General features: G+C 38.2%; 1 protein-coding gene across 1 annotated transcript in view; it reads right to left on the bottom strand.

Annotated features, from left to right (window-relative positions):
• Positions 1 to 17,785, bottom strand: part of SCUBE2 (signal peptide, CUB domain and EGF like domain containing 2) — an 86,954-nt gene that overhangs the window by 45,654 nt on the left and 23,515 nt on the right. Inside the window, exons 7-13 of the mRNA XM_051964964.1 lie at positions 16,786 to 16,878; positions 14,753 to 14,869; positions 13,627 to 13,749; positions 5,473 to 5,589; positions 1,005 to 1,127; positions 445 to 561; positions 63 to 149 (exon numbers count right to left, since the gene is read on the bottom strand). Of these exons, the coding sequence (XP_051820924.1) occupies positions 63 to 149; positions 445 to 561; positions 1,005 to 1,127; positions 5,473 to 5,589; positions 13,627 to 13,749; positions 14,753 to 14,869; positions 16,786 to 16,878 (777 nt within the window). The remainder of the gene's footprint in view (positions 1 to 62; positions 150 to 444; positions 562 to 1,004; positions 1,128 to 5,472; positions 5,590 to 13,626; positions 13,750 to 14,752; positions 14,870 to 16,785; positions 16,879 to 17,785) is intronic.

Raw genomic sequence — 17,785 nt, forward strand, 5'->3', positions numbered from 1 at the left:
AAACTGTCAGCCTACGTGAAAAGTACTGAGCAGTGTTAGAGAAATGTAGCTTTGGTAGTTACCCAATAAAGCAGAATCATTAGATTTACGTAACCGACTCCTGAGACGAGAAGAGGTACCACAGGAAACAGAGTAGGTATCTTGATATCCTAATGGGCAGAACACATAAGTCAACAGTTACACATAGGGACATCTGCGTGAGCACAGGTAATACAACTAAAATCACTATTTAAAGGGTGCAGAAATTAAACCCATTCTGACCTTTGGTGCCTATGCCCTAAAGAAGAGGTTTATTTAGACAAGATGTCACAAAAGTTCCATTTAAAAACAAAAATCCTTTTTCTATTTCCAAGTAGCTCCTGCTGTCTTGACCCAGGCAGCCACTTCTCCCTGCCTCAGGTAAAACTGCCTTGGGGGGCAAGGGGAACAGACCTGGGCACTCACCTGGAGAGAGGTGGACATCTGAGGGACAGTTTAGGAAGCATTTATCCACTCCATCAATCTTAGTACAACGCATGGACACTTTGGGGGATATGTTACCAGGCAGGAATCCCTTTACTTCTAAAGAGGACAAAACACAAATATATATGGAAACACAGTTGAAAATGATGAAAGAGAAGACAAAAATAGGAATAGTTAAAGCACATCCCGTGTAACAATGTTCCAGTCAGGGAAGAAGCCAGAAACATACACTCATTTTCCATCCCAGGACGATAGCTTGAGGTGGGCTATTTTTCATACAGAGAAGAAACCCCATAGAAACAGAAGTACACACCAGACAGAAACACAGAAGAGAATACCAAAGACCCTACAAAGTATCTCCTGTTTCTCAACCATTTTTAAACAATGGACAGCAGCATATCAAGTAGGAAAGTCAAGGAGGACATAGTAATGCACTCCATACAGCCATCTGATCAAGACTGGTGAAAATGCCCACTGCTGCCCCACTTTCTAGGCAAAGGTCAGAGCTTGTTGATGGGGAAAGCACAAGCAGGGATCCTTACCCACACAGTCCTTCTTGTTCCAGTGGAGCTGATGGTCTGAGGGGCACTGGCACTCGTAACTTCCCAGGGTGTTCACACAAGTCTGCTGGCAGCCTCCATTATTGATGCTACACTCATTAGTGTCTGAAGAAGAAGTTCATCTTTGGTAAATGGACCTCATACTCAGACTTAAAAGGCAAAAGACTTTCTCTCGTTCTCAGGAAAATCTCCCAAATATTGATCATTGCCCAAAAGTGGAAACAGCTACCTCACAAAATGGTGAGTGCCTCTTTGCAAAGGCTCACTGGTGGCTAAGCAGGGATATTGTAGATGGGATTGTTCATTACATATAGGTTGGGCCCAATGATTTCTGAGATTCTTTTCAACTCAGAGATTCTATGATTCATCTTTACCCTTTATGACTTAGAAACAAGGGGATGATACATGATATAAATGTTAATAATGTGATACAGATGTTAATAATAATTTGCATTTACATAAAGTTTTAGGATAAAGGTAATCTATGTGTGACCTGAGCTCCACGCAACCCATAATAACCCCAAATGCAATCCAAACCAGATTGAAACACAATCGGAAAATATTTACAAAATCAATAAAAATACAATAAAGCACAAATATTACATTTTAAAAACTCAGTCAGTATGTGGCCCTGGGGGGTCCTTATGTACTAATTAATGTTCCCCTTCTCCATTTGGGTTTGACCCAAGTGCTTTGGGGTATACAAAATTTTCCCCTAACCCCAATAACAACCTTGTAGGGTGGATGGTACAAGAATCATTATCTCTGTTCTAGAGCTGAGGAAAGGAAGACTCTGAAAGTGACTAGTCTGAGTTAATACAGAACATATGTCTCCCCAGACTCAGCCCCAATCTTTTGACTGTTCCTGTAGTGCTTTTCCCACTACCTCAGGTACCTCTCAAATGAGATTTTAAAAGGAAACAGAATTGCTGATTTTCTGTAGGAAAAGCACTTGCCATTGTTGTGTCCCTTGGGACTGGCACGAATTTCATCAGTGGATATTTCACTAACACTTCTTATCAAACCACTTCTTCTCTTGCTTTCACACACACACACACACACACACACACACACACACACTTATTCTTCAAACACCTCTAATATATATGAGAAAATGGGCATCATTTTTCCTAGAATAATAGACCATAAAGTAAGAGGGGAAGGAGAAGGGAAATGGCACCGTCCATTCTCAGGGAATGGGATATCTGGCCTCCATGCTTGGGCACAAGGATGCCTTCTCACTGCTCCCAGTCCTATGGAAGTACAGTGCTAATAGGTCTTGGGAGCTTCAGAGTACCAGGAAGGCCCTTTATTAGCTGCTAAACAGGAAGAGCTCAAGCTCTCTTCTTTTGGGCTTTAGTTGCATCAAGACTGTTTTGACACCTCTCCTAAGGATCACCATTGAGATAATTTGTCTTGTCTCTCACCCTAGCTACTATGAGTCTAGGAACACGAGGAAGATAAGCACAGGTATGGCTAACCTGAGTTTGAGATTGCCTCTTTTGTATTTGAATGGGTGTCAATCCCTAAATAGGCTTGACTTAGTGAATTCAAGAAATCCAGAAGTTCTAGGTCCTTCTGACCAGAGCTGATTGGTAGCAGGGACAGGAGTCCCTGATAAGCATTTCAGTGCTCTAGGAAAAATGACCACTAATTGGAGAATGGGCTCAAGCTTAACTGTTTTACCAGATACGATCTGGGACATGACTGGTTAGTGCAAAAGGTGAAATATAAAATGCATATTCAATAATTCTCCAAAATTCTTTATATTTTACCGAGGGTTAAGTTAGCTCCCTGGCAGAATTTAAGTTAAGTTACTGTTTTAAGCCTCTCAGTGTGTTCTGAATCTTTGTGTCTTTTGGCATTCCTTTTGTGTGCTAGAAATACCTGTCCCATATTTGATCCATATTGTACATTGAATACCTACAGCCTAGCCTTTTAAATAATTTTCTCCAGGGTTCTGGGGTGAGAGTTTTAATAGTTAAAGAGAATGAGAAAAGAAAGCTTAATCCCTGCTTTCATTAGAGGCATGATGATCTCCAAGACTGAGGCAGGTCTGGACTCCATACTTCCAAAATAAAGTGACTCCTCGGGGAAAAGAAGCGAGTGAAGTACTCCAGCTCTTGTGAATCCCCTACTAGTCCCTAAATGCTGTACTTGATATAAGTCACATTTGTCAATGGCAAACTGGGAGAATCTACATCTTTCTGTTATCTATCCCAAATCTAAGATGGAAAACAGAATGACTTTTTCCCTATCCCCCAAAACCAAATATATACACGTTTTCTTGATGTCTCAGAACAAGAACATTTACAGGTTCCAATCTCTTTAAAAAGTTCTATGAAATATTAATAAGGATTAAGCTTTTAACCCAATTAAAAGACTAAAGGGATATTTAATACAATAAGACCAGGATCCAAATTATCCCACCCCTTTTTTGATTTGACATATTAAATCAGGAGAGAACATTTTCAATCAAACAATAGGTCTTAGACTGAAAAGGGGCCTTTGAGTTTACAAGAACTGTGTTCTGACAGGCCAAGGAAACTCGGTCAAGTGCAGAGAATGCTCTATAAATTATCAAACAAGTTGAAAAGGAAGGAATTCCAAGAACTGGAGTGTGTGGTTTTCCAGCACATTCCTAAGGAAGAATCTTCTAAGAGAAAGAGTCCTTGGCTCCAGCCTTGACTAGACCTCTTTCGGATGCTCCTCTTCCTGATGCCCCTCTTCCTTTTGGTCAGAGGGGGACTTTGCAGTTCAAAAAGTCCAGAGGAAGTTGTTCCTGCCTCTTCTCATCAGTGCCCTGAACAGCCTTCCTGGATCAGCTGGCAGGAACATCATCAGGAGTCAAGGACCAAAGGGATTCAGCTCAACAAGAGCCCAGCAAAGAAATGACTCCATGCTTCAGGGAACTTGTTCACCATGCCACAACAGGAAGAAGGGACTCCCGGGAACTGTGATGATCCTTCTGCCATCTGTGCTCTCTGCATGGAAGCTCACTTCTCCCTGGACTCAGGATGAACTTGTATGATTTGCATCATAGACTTTTAGAGGATGTTTAGTACAATTGTGCTTACTGTACCTCTTTAGAAAATATCCATTTTTAAAAAGTTACATAAGATTGGCTGACTAGAAGATTCTCAACTTATATTCTTGGGGGGAGTACATGGTAAGGACTCAGTGATGATAAAGAAAGCCACTGCCTTGTCCCACAGGGGAATACTGAGGTGCCACTGATTCGTCAGTGGGAATTAGCTTTGGAATAAGAATCCTCACGTGTACATGAGCAACTGAAGAATGAAGAGTTGTTGGATTTTAGTGAACAGTTGCTTTCCTTTTCCAAGGCAGGAGGAAGCAGACTTACAATTGTAGTCATAAGAGTTCAAGTTAGACATTGGCAAAAACTTTTTGTCCACGAGGGTTATAAGAGTAGAACATTTGTTGAGTGGGAAAGGGAGACAAATGAGATGACTTCTCAAGGTCACAACCAGCCCTAACACTGATTCAAAGCAACAGGACCTCTGACTCAGCAACAAGCATAGGAACAGCTTGGGGTTGCAGCTCAACTAGAGGTTTCCTCCAATCTTTTCTAGGGTTCACAATGCTATGTCTCGATGGTTCTGCAAGATACAAAGCCACTTCCTGCCCACCTTCCCCACCCACTACCCCAGCCTTACTCAGTGAGAGATGAGGCAGGGTATTATATCAGCCTCCTTAGTTTGAGCATGAATTTGAACTCTGCTCTGACACCAGAGTAATTTCTGTGACCCTCAGGTAAATAAAATGAAGATAAGAAAACTTGGGCATAATATTTTACAAACTGTTGCAACAAACAGATTTTGTAAATCTTAAAACATTGTAGAAATGAGTTCTTGTCGCTTTTCCCTTGTGAAATGCTCCCCAAGGTTCCTCCAGGATTGCTCCCTCAGTAGCATCCTTTCTGGAGCTCTGCTCTACATTTATATTACATTCTTCCTTGCATCATACTTACTTGCGTATGTGTCTTGTTACTTTTATTAGATTGTTAGCTTTGGAAAAGCTAGGACTGAATATGATGTCTTTGTAATCTCAATACATAGCACCACACCTTGAACATAATAGGTGCCGAATAAATGTTTATTAGAGTTGTTAATCAGTTTATAGGATTTGCTTCTTTGTGTTACAAATAGTATTATTCCCTAGCAAAGAAACAGTTTCATAGCTGAAAGAACTCAGAATTCCCTTCTGTTCTATTTCATGCTGATAAAAGGAAACAAAACTGTTGGAAATGTTAGTCATCTCATTCTTACTGAAAGCCAGCAGGAGTGTTGCCCTTGTAAGAAGGAAAGAAATTTTCTTTTTATCATGCAACATGAAGGAAGCTAAAGAAGCTTCAAGATTGGGCATATTTCTTTTTCTCCCCAAGCCATGGTCACCATTTCTAATTTACCTATTGATATATTTTTCTCACCTCCACAATGTGTGAAACCATACAAGGTGTATCCTTTATTACAAGCACACTCAAAGGTTCCAGGATGATTAATGCACATGTGGTCACAGGTCCTTTCAAAAGAGCATTCATCAATATCTGTAAATTTTCAAAGAAAGGTTAGTAATGTTTTATTCTAAAGAATTCAGTATACCAGTTAGCTGAACCATATTTGGGCACCCTGGTAAATTCAGCAATCACTTCCCTCACAGCAACCAGTTCATCCTATCAGAAGCTTTTATTTACTAATGTTACAAATCAGTACGTATAAATAACAAAAAGTACTATGCCATAAGATAAAAACTTCTACTATGCAAACATTTTAAAGTATCTGCTAATAATAAAAATGACAATAATATCATTTTCCACATAATTACAGAATTTCAAAATTCACAGGCATCTAACTGTTAACAGAAAAGAAATTCCCTCCATGGTATAACTAACAAGGCTGGTCACCCAGCCTTTGTCTGAAGATCTCCAATAGAGGAAAAACTCCTCCTTCCCACATCATACCATTTCACTATTGAAGGGCAATCTGCTTGTTGGGAAGTCTGCTCTGACATCAAGCCTAAATTTGCCTTTCTGTAACCTTCTCTCCGTTCCTCAGAGTTCTGTCCTCTGAGGCAAAAAAAAAAAAAGTTTAATTCCTCATTCACCTGACAGATCTTTAAATACTCGGACAGTTATCCTGCCCTTTTCAAGATTCTCTCCACCACCTTCAACATTCCTAGTTCCTCCAATTGATTTTCACATGACACAAGTGTGAAGCCCTTTACCATGCTAGTTTATATAATTTATATAAAATGCTTTGAGAGGTAACCCGGCAGGTACATGAAGAGACACTCGTAAAAACAGCAAGGTCTAGGCTGGAGACCTGTGACCCACACTAGAGGTGGTACCCTCGACCAGCGCTGCTCAGTGGCCCAAGTGCTTTTCAAGCCTAGCAATTGCACAGCAAGTAGCAACGTGCAAGTAGAGTGCATTCCAATGAACTCAAAGGTCTAGCTCATAATAATAATCGACATGATGCCTCAAGTTGTACAAAGTACTTTGCAGGTGCTGCCAGTTCCCAGGAGCTGTACCACAAGCCTTGCCTCCCAGAGCCAGAGTCCCAGGGCAGGGGTCGTGCTCTAGAGGAAGGGGATGAGGAGAATAGCCAGAATCCAGGGACCCAGGTCTGGGATGGCCAGGAAGTGAGGGGGATGGGGAGTGCAAGAACAATTATTTTCCTTCTACCATAAGAAAACAGGCTTACCAAAAGTAAATGCCCTGTCCCTAGTCTCATAGCTGGGAAGCTTTTGCTCATCCTGGACTTAGCCAAAGATTTCTGGCCTTCTACATCCTGTGGGCCAGACATGTCCCCCCTCTGGTTTACAGAGTTAAACAACGTGAGAAGCAGCTTGGTCTAGCTGGAAAACCTCTGTTTGAATGAATTTGTTTGAATGTCTTGAATTTGAAATGAATGTCTTCCTTTACCATACTTAAGGTCTCAGTTTCTTCCTCTCTAAAAGACATCTCCAAATGACATGTAAAGTCCTTTTGGGGTTGAATCCATGGCCCTGTGAACTCATTCGGGTTCCAGCTTCAGCACTTGCTGGTCCTGTGACCAAGAACAAATCACTTCCTTTTTCTAAGCCTCAGTTTACTCCCTTGTAAAAAAGGAATAACACCCTTCCTCAGTGTCTCCACTGCAGGGAAAATGTCCTGCAAGCCTTAAAGTATGACATTAATACTTAATATCTAGAAAGCATTTTAAAATTTATAAAGCACCTTCCTTACATTCTCTCATTAGATCTCATAACAAGTAGCTATTAGCCTACAAAAGGTGAATTACTGTCGTTATATTATTGTATTCTGTTCCTGAGTCCAAATTATTTTTCAAGGCTGAATAATCTCCCAAGCAATCATTTTAAATAGTGGCACATAAAAAGAAGGGAAAAAGCTATTTAGGCCAAAAACTATTTGGCCCTAAGCCCACTGAACTTCGAAATTTAGTGTCTGATTAGATCAAACTAGTCTCTTCAGGGTTTTAAGATTTGTAATTACAATTCTGTCCAAGAATATGTTAATAATGCTAGTTTTAAGAGGTTTCCAGCAAAACAGTATTCACTTAAATTCACTTAAATCTGAAAAATACAGCTCTTCTTTCCAGATAAGGTTTAGTCTTGGTCACATATTCTAAGCCTGACCTCCTTCCTGGTTCCCACTACTACCCTGATCAGACTCATAGTAGTATTACTTAAGCAGTACGTGTTTGTCTATCTTATCACAGCTTTTCTTTCTGGCCCAACTCTACATTTCTCTATAGGCCAAGATTCTACATACTGTTTCCTGGACATTTCAGTGGGTTGGAATAATTTCTTTAAATGAAAAAGTCTGTATAACAAAACAGTTTTAAGATTTCATTCTGCTAAAGTCATTTTTCTAAATAAGAGATTTTTCACAAAAGGCTACATTAATTTTAAACTTAATACATACTTTGGGGAAAAGTAGAGCAAAGAAAATGTGGGGGGTAATTAATTCTCAATAGAGATAAGGGCTGGATCTATGATTTCACTGATATAGGCAGTGAAGAAATTACTAATGCAAAGTAGTCCTTCTCTTCAACAGTCTTATAGAGCTGCCTAGCTTCCAGCTTCTTAAATTGTGGGTTGCAACCTCATATGGGGTCTCATAACTGAATGTGGAAATCAGGAAATTACAATTTATTATCAATAAATGCTTGATTTGTATACCTAGTTTATATACTATATCCAAGGTCATGTGAAAATTTCTTGTGCAAAAAGGGTTGTGAGTAGAAAAAAGTTTAGAAAGCCCTGTCCTAGAACACAGAGAACTTTTTCCAGCTCACACAGCCAATAATGTATCAGGGGAAGAACTTGAATTCAGGTCTTCTGAGCTTCAAGGCCAACTCTCTAATTACTCTGCAACACCATCTCAAGTTTTTATTAAATGGCCAATTTCTTCTAAAATGATCATTTTTCTACTAAACATTTTAAATGATCACATCCCCTAAAAAACTTGCTATTTAAATATGTATATGTTTGAAGCTGATTATTAAAAGATAAAAAACATCTACTCTTTCTTTCTTGATAACTAAAGCCATTTCATTTCAATATGTTGTCTAGGAAATGGCCAACTGACTGGCCAATCTTATGAACCCCTAAAATGGTGCCACTTTTCAAATTATTTTCAATGTATTTATGAAACTTAAGTAATATTTCTTATTTTATATGTTCCAAAAAAATTACAAAGAACAGCAAATATTCTGTCAGGTTGGTGAAAACCATGACATATAATCACCGAAAACCAAACCTACTCACCAACTTTAAAAAAAAAAAAAGGAAACATTGTACATGAAGGATTTGGGGTCCATTTTCCCAGTCTACATGGCATATTGGACTTCTGAAAAAGAAGGCTGCCTGCCTGAACTGAAGCAGATCATCCAGCTCCCATAAAATCCTGAGCTCTGAACCAAACTGAATAATGAGAAATTCTAGCAAGTGATAGCTTTCTTCTCAGAAGTGCACAAAAATTTAACCAGAAGCTCACAGACAATAGAAAAGGACCTCATTCCACTCAACAAAGCCAGTGCCAGTGCCTCCCAGGATGATCAGAGGCTCTCAGAAAGCACAGGGTAGAAAGCACTATGATGGCCAGAATTGGCCTAGACCAGAATGGCATTCAGAGTGCTCAGATTCAAAGGGCCCAGGGGCTTTGAGGTCCCTAATTGTCTGGCTAAGATTCCAGAGAAGCCTTTAAAGATCCATCACTCTGAAGCTTAAAGGTTAACTGCAGGAAAAGGAAGTCAGTGCAAGAAGTCAGGATACTCAAAGTAAGACCAGGTAGAGCTGACCATGTTACCCAAAAGCCAAGCAGTAAGTAGAGCCTGGCCTTGGCACAAAGCTCCACTTCAGGAATTAAAGCTGAAGAGATAAAGAAATCAAAGAAAATAGCAAATAACATCAAAGATTATTGCATATTTAGATGCATAACAACTACAAGCAGATTGAAAAATGAAATTTTCCATAAATACTACGTGAATATATAGAAGAAATAAGAGAAGAGCTAAAAAATGAAATAAAAGTTCTAAAGGAAAGAATTGGAAGGCGAATAAGTGACTTAGAAAGTAAAGTAGTAAAAATTTACTCAAGAAATGGAATTCCTAAAAACTAGAATAGACCAAATAGAAATAAATAACTGCATGAGAAAGCAAAACATATTAGAAAAAACCCAAATATTAAAGGGAAAAAAAAGAAAAATTTAATAATACAAGATATTAATAAAAATAACTGACCAGGAAAATTGATCAAAGAGATCAGTTAGGAGTTATTAAACTCTTACATAAATTATTCTACAAAACTGAGAAAGTACACTAACAGAATCATTATATGAAACAAATTTTGTATCGATAACTCAAATCGGGGAAAGATAAAACACAAGAGAATGATAATCAAAAATCATTGATGAATAAGTTCAAAAATTCAAAAATCTCTCTCTTCTTTCTTTTTCTCTTTTTTTCTTTCCTCAGATATTTGTAAAGACTTATCAAACAGCCATTTTGCTTTCTTGCTATTCTTTTTTCTTTGGAATGTTTTTGTTCCTGCCTCCTGTACAATATTACTAACCTGTCTCCACAGTTTTTCAGGCATTCTATCTAACTCATCTAATGCCTTAGACCTATTCATCATCTCCACTTCTTAAACAAAAAATATTTTATTTAGGTTATATTTATATGGTCTAATAATTTTTCCTACTTTCTTCAATTTTAGTTTGAATTTTTCAATAAGAGGTTCATAATCCAAGCCATAGTCAGCTCTGTGTCTTGTTTTAACTAACTGAATTAATTTATCAACCTCTGACTATGGAACATATAATTAATATAATTTCTATATTAACAATCTGGTGATGGTCCCGTGTAGAATCACCTTTTGGGTTGTTGAAAACCAGTGTTTGCTTTGATCAGAGAATTATCTTAACAAAACTCCATTAGTCTCTGTCCTGCTTCATTCTGTACTCCGAAATCAATTAAACCTGATATTGCAGTTATCTTTTGATTCCCTACTTTAATATTCCAATCCTCTGTGATGAATGTAAAATCTCTTTTTGTGTGTGTTATTTCTAGAAGATGTAAGGCTTCATAAAACTGAGCAACTCTGGCCTCCTTAGTTGGATCATGGATTTGTATCACTATGACGGTTAATGGCTTGCTTTGGATTTGAACAGATCTCATTCTGTCATTTTTGTACTGTTTTTCTCATCCTTTTATTGACTATTTATTAACTTGACTATTTCTTCTTGCTCACAGTAATGTGTGTGTATATAGGTGTATATATTTATGTGCATATGTATATGTGTAAAGTCATAACAATGACAAAATAAATCTATTTACTGTATTTCAATAAATTATATATGAAAATTGCCCAGATTCATTATCAAAGAGCAAAATAAAGATAGGAAAAAATCCAATCCAATACAATAAATACTCCAAAAGGCAAAAGACCAACAATAACGTGCTCTGCAAAGCTGTGTATATTCCACAGAGGGGAAAAATGCTCTTTAATGGAATAGAGAACTTTCGAACATTTCAAACACGAAAACAAACAAACAAACCAGGAGTCTAGTAGGAATTTTGAAATATAAAGCCATGAAGTTCACAGAAATCTTGAAATTAATATTAAAAGAAAAAAAAAGAAAAAAGAAGGTATCCCTTCAGAACCACAATTAATGAGTTAATTCTTCATTAACTAGAACTTAAGGGTACCTGAGACAGCCTTTTTAACAACTGAGAAATGACTTTACAAACTGTGATATATAAATGTAATAGAATATTATGATGCTTTCAGAAATGATAACAGGATTTCAGAGAACTTTGAGTAGAATGAATTGGTGCATAGTGAAACAAACAAAACCAGGAGAACAGTTATATGAAAACACTACAAAGAAAAACAATTTTGAAAGGCTTAAAAAATCAGATCAAAGAAATAACCAATCATGTCTCTGGAGGGTCTATGATGAAGCACGTTACCTTCCTCCTGACAGAAATGCAATGGATACTAAGAGCAGATCTATATCTAGAAAGACAGACACATAGATGTGTATGTATAGATATATATGTACACACAGAGAGATGCTTGTATATATTTATACATATAGGCTTTATAATGGCCTCCTAATTTTCTCCTTGCTTCAAGGACAGCTTCAATCCATCTCTCACACAGCTACCAAATTAATCTTCCTAATACATGGTTTGGTCATAGAACTCTATTCAAAATCCTTAGTAGTTCTCTATTGCTTATAAAATACAAACTCCTTACAGTGGATCCCAAAACACCCACAATCTGATCTCAGCCTTCATTTTCCAATTGTATTTTACACTTTTCCGGCTGGGCACCAGACTTGCCAGCCAAACTAAAGACAGTGTGTGGTAATAGGATAATGCCCCGGACTTGGTTCCAAGTCTTTTTTCAGAGCCTTCCTGGCTGTGTGCCTCCAGGCAGGCCTCCTCATGTCGTTACACCCATTTCTTCCTCTTGGGGACTCTCCGCTCCTCACTGTCCCTTCCTCCTGTCTCCCCCTTTCCTTCTCTACACAAACACAATAGCTTTTTTCATGCTGAAGAGCTACCTCAAGAAGAGGTAGCCCCGGAGGGCCAAGGGCAGAGCACACAGGAGCAAAATGGCAAAGCTACACGTACCCAACCAAGTGATACAAAAGTGGAATTACATGGGCATGGGAGGCCTGCAAGCAGTGGCTGGATGACCCTCCTCAGGCATGTCGGAGGTGAGGGGAGATTCCCATTCAGCGATGGGTTTGGTGAGATTGTTTCTGAAGTCCCAGCCCCATGGATTTCTATGGTGAATGACTATATACATGGGGAATGACCAAAACAATCAACTAACAAGCACATATTAAGAGATTCCTCCTGCCAGGTGCCCTGCTGCTAAACTGTGGGATATAAAGAAAAAGCAAGAATAGCTCTTGCTCTCAAGGAGTTAATGGCTTCATTCTACATTCAGCTTAGGCCTCACCTCATCACAAAGCATTTCCTAAACCTCCTAAGAAGTGATTTATCGGCCATTTTGTGCCCCTAAGTACTCTGCTATAAGTGTCATATTTTGAAGAATTTACTTTGTGTTTATATTACGCAGACTGCTTAAATGCTTAATAAATGCATGTTTCTTGAACTATGACAAATGTGTAGGAGAGGATACATGTATTTATCTATATATTTAAAAACCTAAAATATGTATCATAATTGAAGCTGTCCTTGAAGCAAGGAGAAAGTTAGGAGGCTGTTATAAAGCCTATATGTATAAATATAAATCTTACTCTCCCTGCTAAGTTGTATTTCCACATCAACAGCAGGAAGAATTTCTATACTAGCTGCATCTTTTTATTTTCTATGGCATCTAGCATACATAGTAGATACTTAATAAATCACCACTAAATTGAAAGAGAAGGAACAACAACAATTGGAGCTAAATGTTAACATCATTTTTCTGTGAAGTGCATCAGTATAATCCATATCTCTGCTAGTTAACCGGCTCTCACCACTTAAAATATCATTTATGTGATTTAAGTGAATGACTCTGAGGGTTTCTCCCTATATATGTCCCTTTAAAAACTTATAAAAATGATGCACCCATATGCCTGTCAAAGCTTGCCATTTACAAACCAAACACAAGGATCAAATTCAGTTGCTAATCACTGACAGGCACCACCATTTTGCTATCATAAGCTTTTTGAAAGGCAGATGCTTCTATGGCAAGGTCTCTTGATATTTGAGAAAATTCATCCCATTTTCTTATGTCAGCTACAAAACATGTCCTTGGCAGAATGGCTGAACACCTGCTTATATTTCTCAGATACACTCCACACGAAGAACTAAGATGATGTCTTTAAAAAAGAGAAGGAACCTTATCATGGGGGTTGACTTAATTTGTTCTAAATTCTCCTTTTCCTACTAAGAACAAGGTTTTCAAAGTCTTTGATCATAAATTTTTTGATACACATGATATACCTACAAGGCATATCAGCATTTTTCTTCTGTTTCATGAAGTAAGATATAATTTAGATAAGTGACCAGTTCAAGGCCATACAGTGAGTCAATATTCAGGCATTCTCAACACATACCTTGACATGACCTTTCATCTGTTAATAATTTAAATCCTTTCTTGCAACTGCAATCAAAACTGCCAACAGTGTTTTTGCAAAAGTGATCACAGCCTCCATTACCAGTCTGACACTCATCAATATCTGCAATAGACAAATATTTACAAATAAAAATAAGTACATCTGTAGATTTTCCCTATTTACCCCCATAGTATAATTGCAAATGCTCTAAAATTCCCAATAATAGTTCATTAAAGAGTTTTCAAGGGTGATCTACTTCCTGTTGATTTTTCTGCTTTAAAATTGGCACACTCATTGTTTCCCCACTTATCCCTTTTTTCAAAAATTATAATCTTCATCTTTTTGATATAGATTTAGAACTCTTCTTTAGATATAAGGAACAAAGCCATGGAAAAGAAGTACAAGGTTCTCTTCCTGCATTCTCCCTCCACTCATTGCTCAGTTTCTTTCAGTATAATCTCAAGTCCTATCTTAACTCATTAAAATTTTTTTAAGGAGATTAAACTCTAGTTTAAATTTGCTATGAAACTGAAACAGCAATTAAAAAAAAAACATTTTTTCTGATACTCAAAATAATTTTATTTTTTCAATTGATACAGCTGATAACAGATAATTGAAACATATGACTAGTTATCTCTTTTTAACATACTAAGTAAGCAATCCTTTGTACTGATGCCCATAAAATACTAAGAGGCCATTGGGATCCCCTTGATCAGTAAGAATTAATGGGTTAATTCTTCATTAATTTTCTCTGGATAATTATCTCGGTTGTTACTTATAATATGCTGATATTATCTCTTCCAAATGGATATTTCCTTGATCTTCTGCCTTTATTTCTAACATAGTTATGGCCTAAAATGAATTATTTGATGTTCATAGAGACTGACCTTCTCAACAGCTAATAGAATTAAATTGGTTTTAATTAAGCTTACTCAATCACAAGTTTTCACTGGCCCAAATGAGAAAATCTGCTATTGATATGAGTCATAATCAAATTTGAAGACATTCAAGAGGTGGCAAATCTGAGTAGAGATGGAGAACTGCTGTCCTGATTGTGCAATGTGGGCACAGAAAGACTTATTCTGCTCACTTGGACAAACATCTCCCTTACAGGAAGGTAATCTACCTTTACATGTTTTCCCATCAAACTGGAGGGTGAATCCCATGGGGCAACTGCAGTGAACACCGGTCGATGTGTCCTTACAAGTACGGTCACAGCCTCCATTGTTTACAGCACATGTCTCTGATGAAAAAAGGAAATGGAAAAAATGGTTTGCTTTTCTGAGAAACGATAATATAGCTGGAATGAAAGGAGTGAGGTATCTCAATGCTCCCACATGACAGGGAGGCCAAGAAAGGCTGAAGAATAATGGGGTGCACAGAGAGCATCCATGTCACTGCTGCCACTGGTGGGACTCCCAGGGTCCCCGGGAGTGGGGAGAGGGGGGGAAGGCCTGCTTATCACTGGAAGGCTGGATCTTCTTAAAACAGTAAAGGGTTGGAGGAATGTCAGAAGGCAGCCTGGGCCAAGGGTAAGAGCACTGGCCTGAGGCTGGAGCAGAATCTGCTCTGTTGCTGTCCATTTATCTCTACCACCAACACTGACCTTCCAGAGATCATACTCCCTAACCCTGGATAGACGTTCATCTCTGCTTGGATTGCTTGGCCAGTGCCTAGCATACAATAAGCACTTAATAGATGTTTACTGACTGGCTGTTTGGTGGGTCACTGAATGAAAACTTGCCTTAGTCCACTCTAAGTAGAAGACCCTCTGAGCTTGCTTTCCACTCCATCCATTCTATAGGATATCCTGGTGCCTATTCCACCACTAGCCCCTGCGCAGGTCCAAGGCCCAGCAGCCCCAGGAATGGTTGAATTTGAATCCTGGCTTAGCCCCTTACTCTCTTGGGGGAGCTGAAGTAAGGCACCCCTTCTCTGACTCCCAATTTCCTCATCTGTGAACTGATGAGGTTGTACTAGAAGATCTCTGAGGTCACTTTTACACCATGATCAGTGATCCTGGGACCTATTGATCCATAATAAGTCACTTTATTTCTCAGGGCCTTAATTTACTTCTCTGTAAAACAGGAACAACCATCTTAACATAACTTATGCAAGAGTGTTGCTGAAAGAGAATGTCTTTGTAAATCTTAGAATGCTACAAAAATGGAAGTTGTTATAACCCACAGCTATCTACTTTCCTATGTGCCAGGAAAAGAGATGTTTTGGTGCTTTGGGCTTAAGCCCAAGTACGTTGGCCTTAAGCCAAGAGAACCAGATTCTAGGCCAGACTCTGCCACTGACTAAGCTGTATAACCATGGGCAAATTATTTCCACTGCTTGGCCTCTATTGTGGTCAATATTTTATCATGGTGATCTCTTGTGAACAATAATGGACAACTGTATAAAATTGGTCCCACATTACAAATGCCAGGTTGTGACAGGCTACTAAATATGAAATTAGTTGCTTGGCTGAAATAACACCAAAAAGTTTTCAAGGACTCATCCTGAATGCTCTATAGACTGTTCTGGCTTTTCTTTTTGCCAGAAAAAAATATCATTTGAGACTATTTCCATAGCTTTGGCAGCTATTCTATATCTAATCCTCACTACTCCCCAAACTTTTATATAAGAGAAGCAGTAGAAAATCATTATATGAGGGCAATCAGACGAATCCTGGACTCTCAGAGATGTGAAATGGCTCAGAAGCCATCTAGGCCTAGGATCACAGACTCAAGAGTTCTTAGGCCATAGATACTCAAGTTGAGCTTTTCCTTTTACCCAAGAGAAAGCTGAGAGTCAGGGTGGAAGGAGTCCTCCAGACACAGAGGGATTAGGTGGGTGCTCAGGGCCAGTCTCTGCTGTACTCAATGGAAATGATCTCTATGGGATCTCCAACAAGGCCATGATCAGCCAGCCCCCACTCAAAGGCCTTCCCAGGGCAGCTGGTTACACTTTTCAATGTTGAATAGTTCAAAGAGTCCTTAGACTGAAGTACAATCCACTTACCATTTTATTGAAATTTCCCTCTGGAGCCAAACAGAAAATGAATCCATCTTCCGCATGAAATCCTTCAATAAGGAGCAACCCCCCCATTACCCTCTCATTAAATACTTCTGCCCTACAATGATGTAAGTGATGAGAGGTAGTTCATCTCACCCATAAGTAGTCTCCGTTTTACTCTTTTGTCAACATCAGCTACCGGTGATGTGACATTGTTATTCATGAGCTCCAAGGTAGATTCCTCTTTCTCTATTAAAGAAAAAAAACAAAAACAAAAGTTAAGAAACTGTTTCTACACCTAGAAGAGGGACTCTTAAACATTTTTGTTTTGTGGATTCTTTGGCAGTCTGATAAAGTTTATGAATAATATTTGTGCATTAAAATAAAACTCAAAGGATTACAAAGACAGACAATTATATTGAAATATAGTTATCCAATTCTTTTTAAAATTCACAGATCTATATCCACGGATGCTTTGGAGGTTGACTGACTACAAATTGAACCTTTACTCTAGGGAAATTTATGTTACGACTTCTTTTGAACTCTTAAATATGCTTTATAAATATGAGCTATATGATTATGTTATTTCATTAGAGAAATGAAGTAATACTTCTTGATGGCCAACTCATCCTTTTGTTATTTTGAAGGAAAACAAATGAAAATAGCAGTATCTCCATCATTAAAAGGCCCAAAAGCTTTCAAAAGCATTTTTTATATGTTTAGCATATTATACTCTCAAGTATCAAGTATGTTCTCAAGAGCAAATATATGCCCTTTTCTAAGATAGAGAAAAAAGTGTAAGATGTAACCAAAAAAAAAAAAAAAAATCACTAAACAAGAACTAGGTGATGCAATATGCAGAGTTTGGGACCCAGAATCAGGAAGACCCAAGTTCAAAATGTGCCTTTGACCTTTATTATCAATGTGACCATGGGCAGGACACTAAATTCAATTCTTTCATCTAGCTATCAGATAGGGGCAGGAATACCTGCAGCACAAAAGAGATAACATATGCAAAGCAGTACTTTGTACAGCTGAAGGCACTGTATAAACACCAACAATGATCATGCTTCTATTAATATAACCTATATCAAAAGAATGTCACTGTAACTGCAGCCAAAAGCCAAAGGGCGATCTTAACGGGAGAAGTGCTGGT

The sequence above is a fragment of the Antechinus flavipes genome, chromosome 6, assembly GCF_016432865.1.
Source record: "Antechinus flavipes isolate AdamAnt ecotype Samford, QLD, Australia chromosome 6, AdamAnt_v2, whole genome shotgun sequence".
Lineage (NCBI taxonomy): Eukaryota > Metazoa > Chordata > Mammalia > Dasyuromorphia > Dasyuridae > Antechinus > Antechinus flavipes.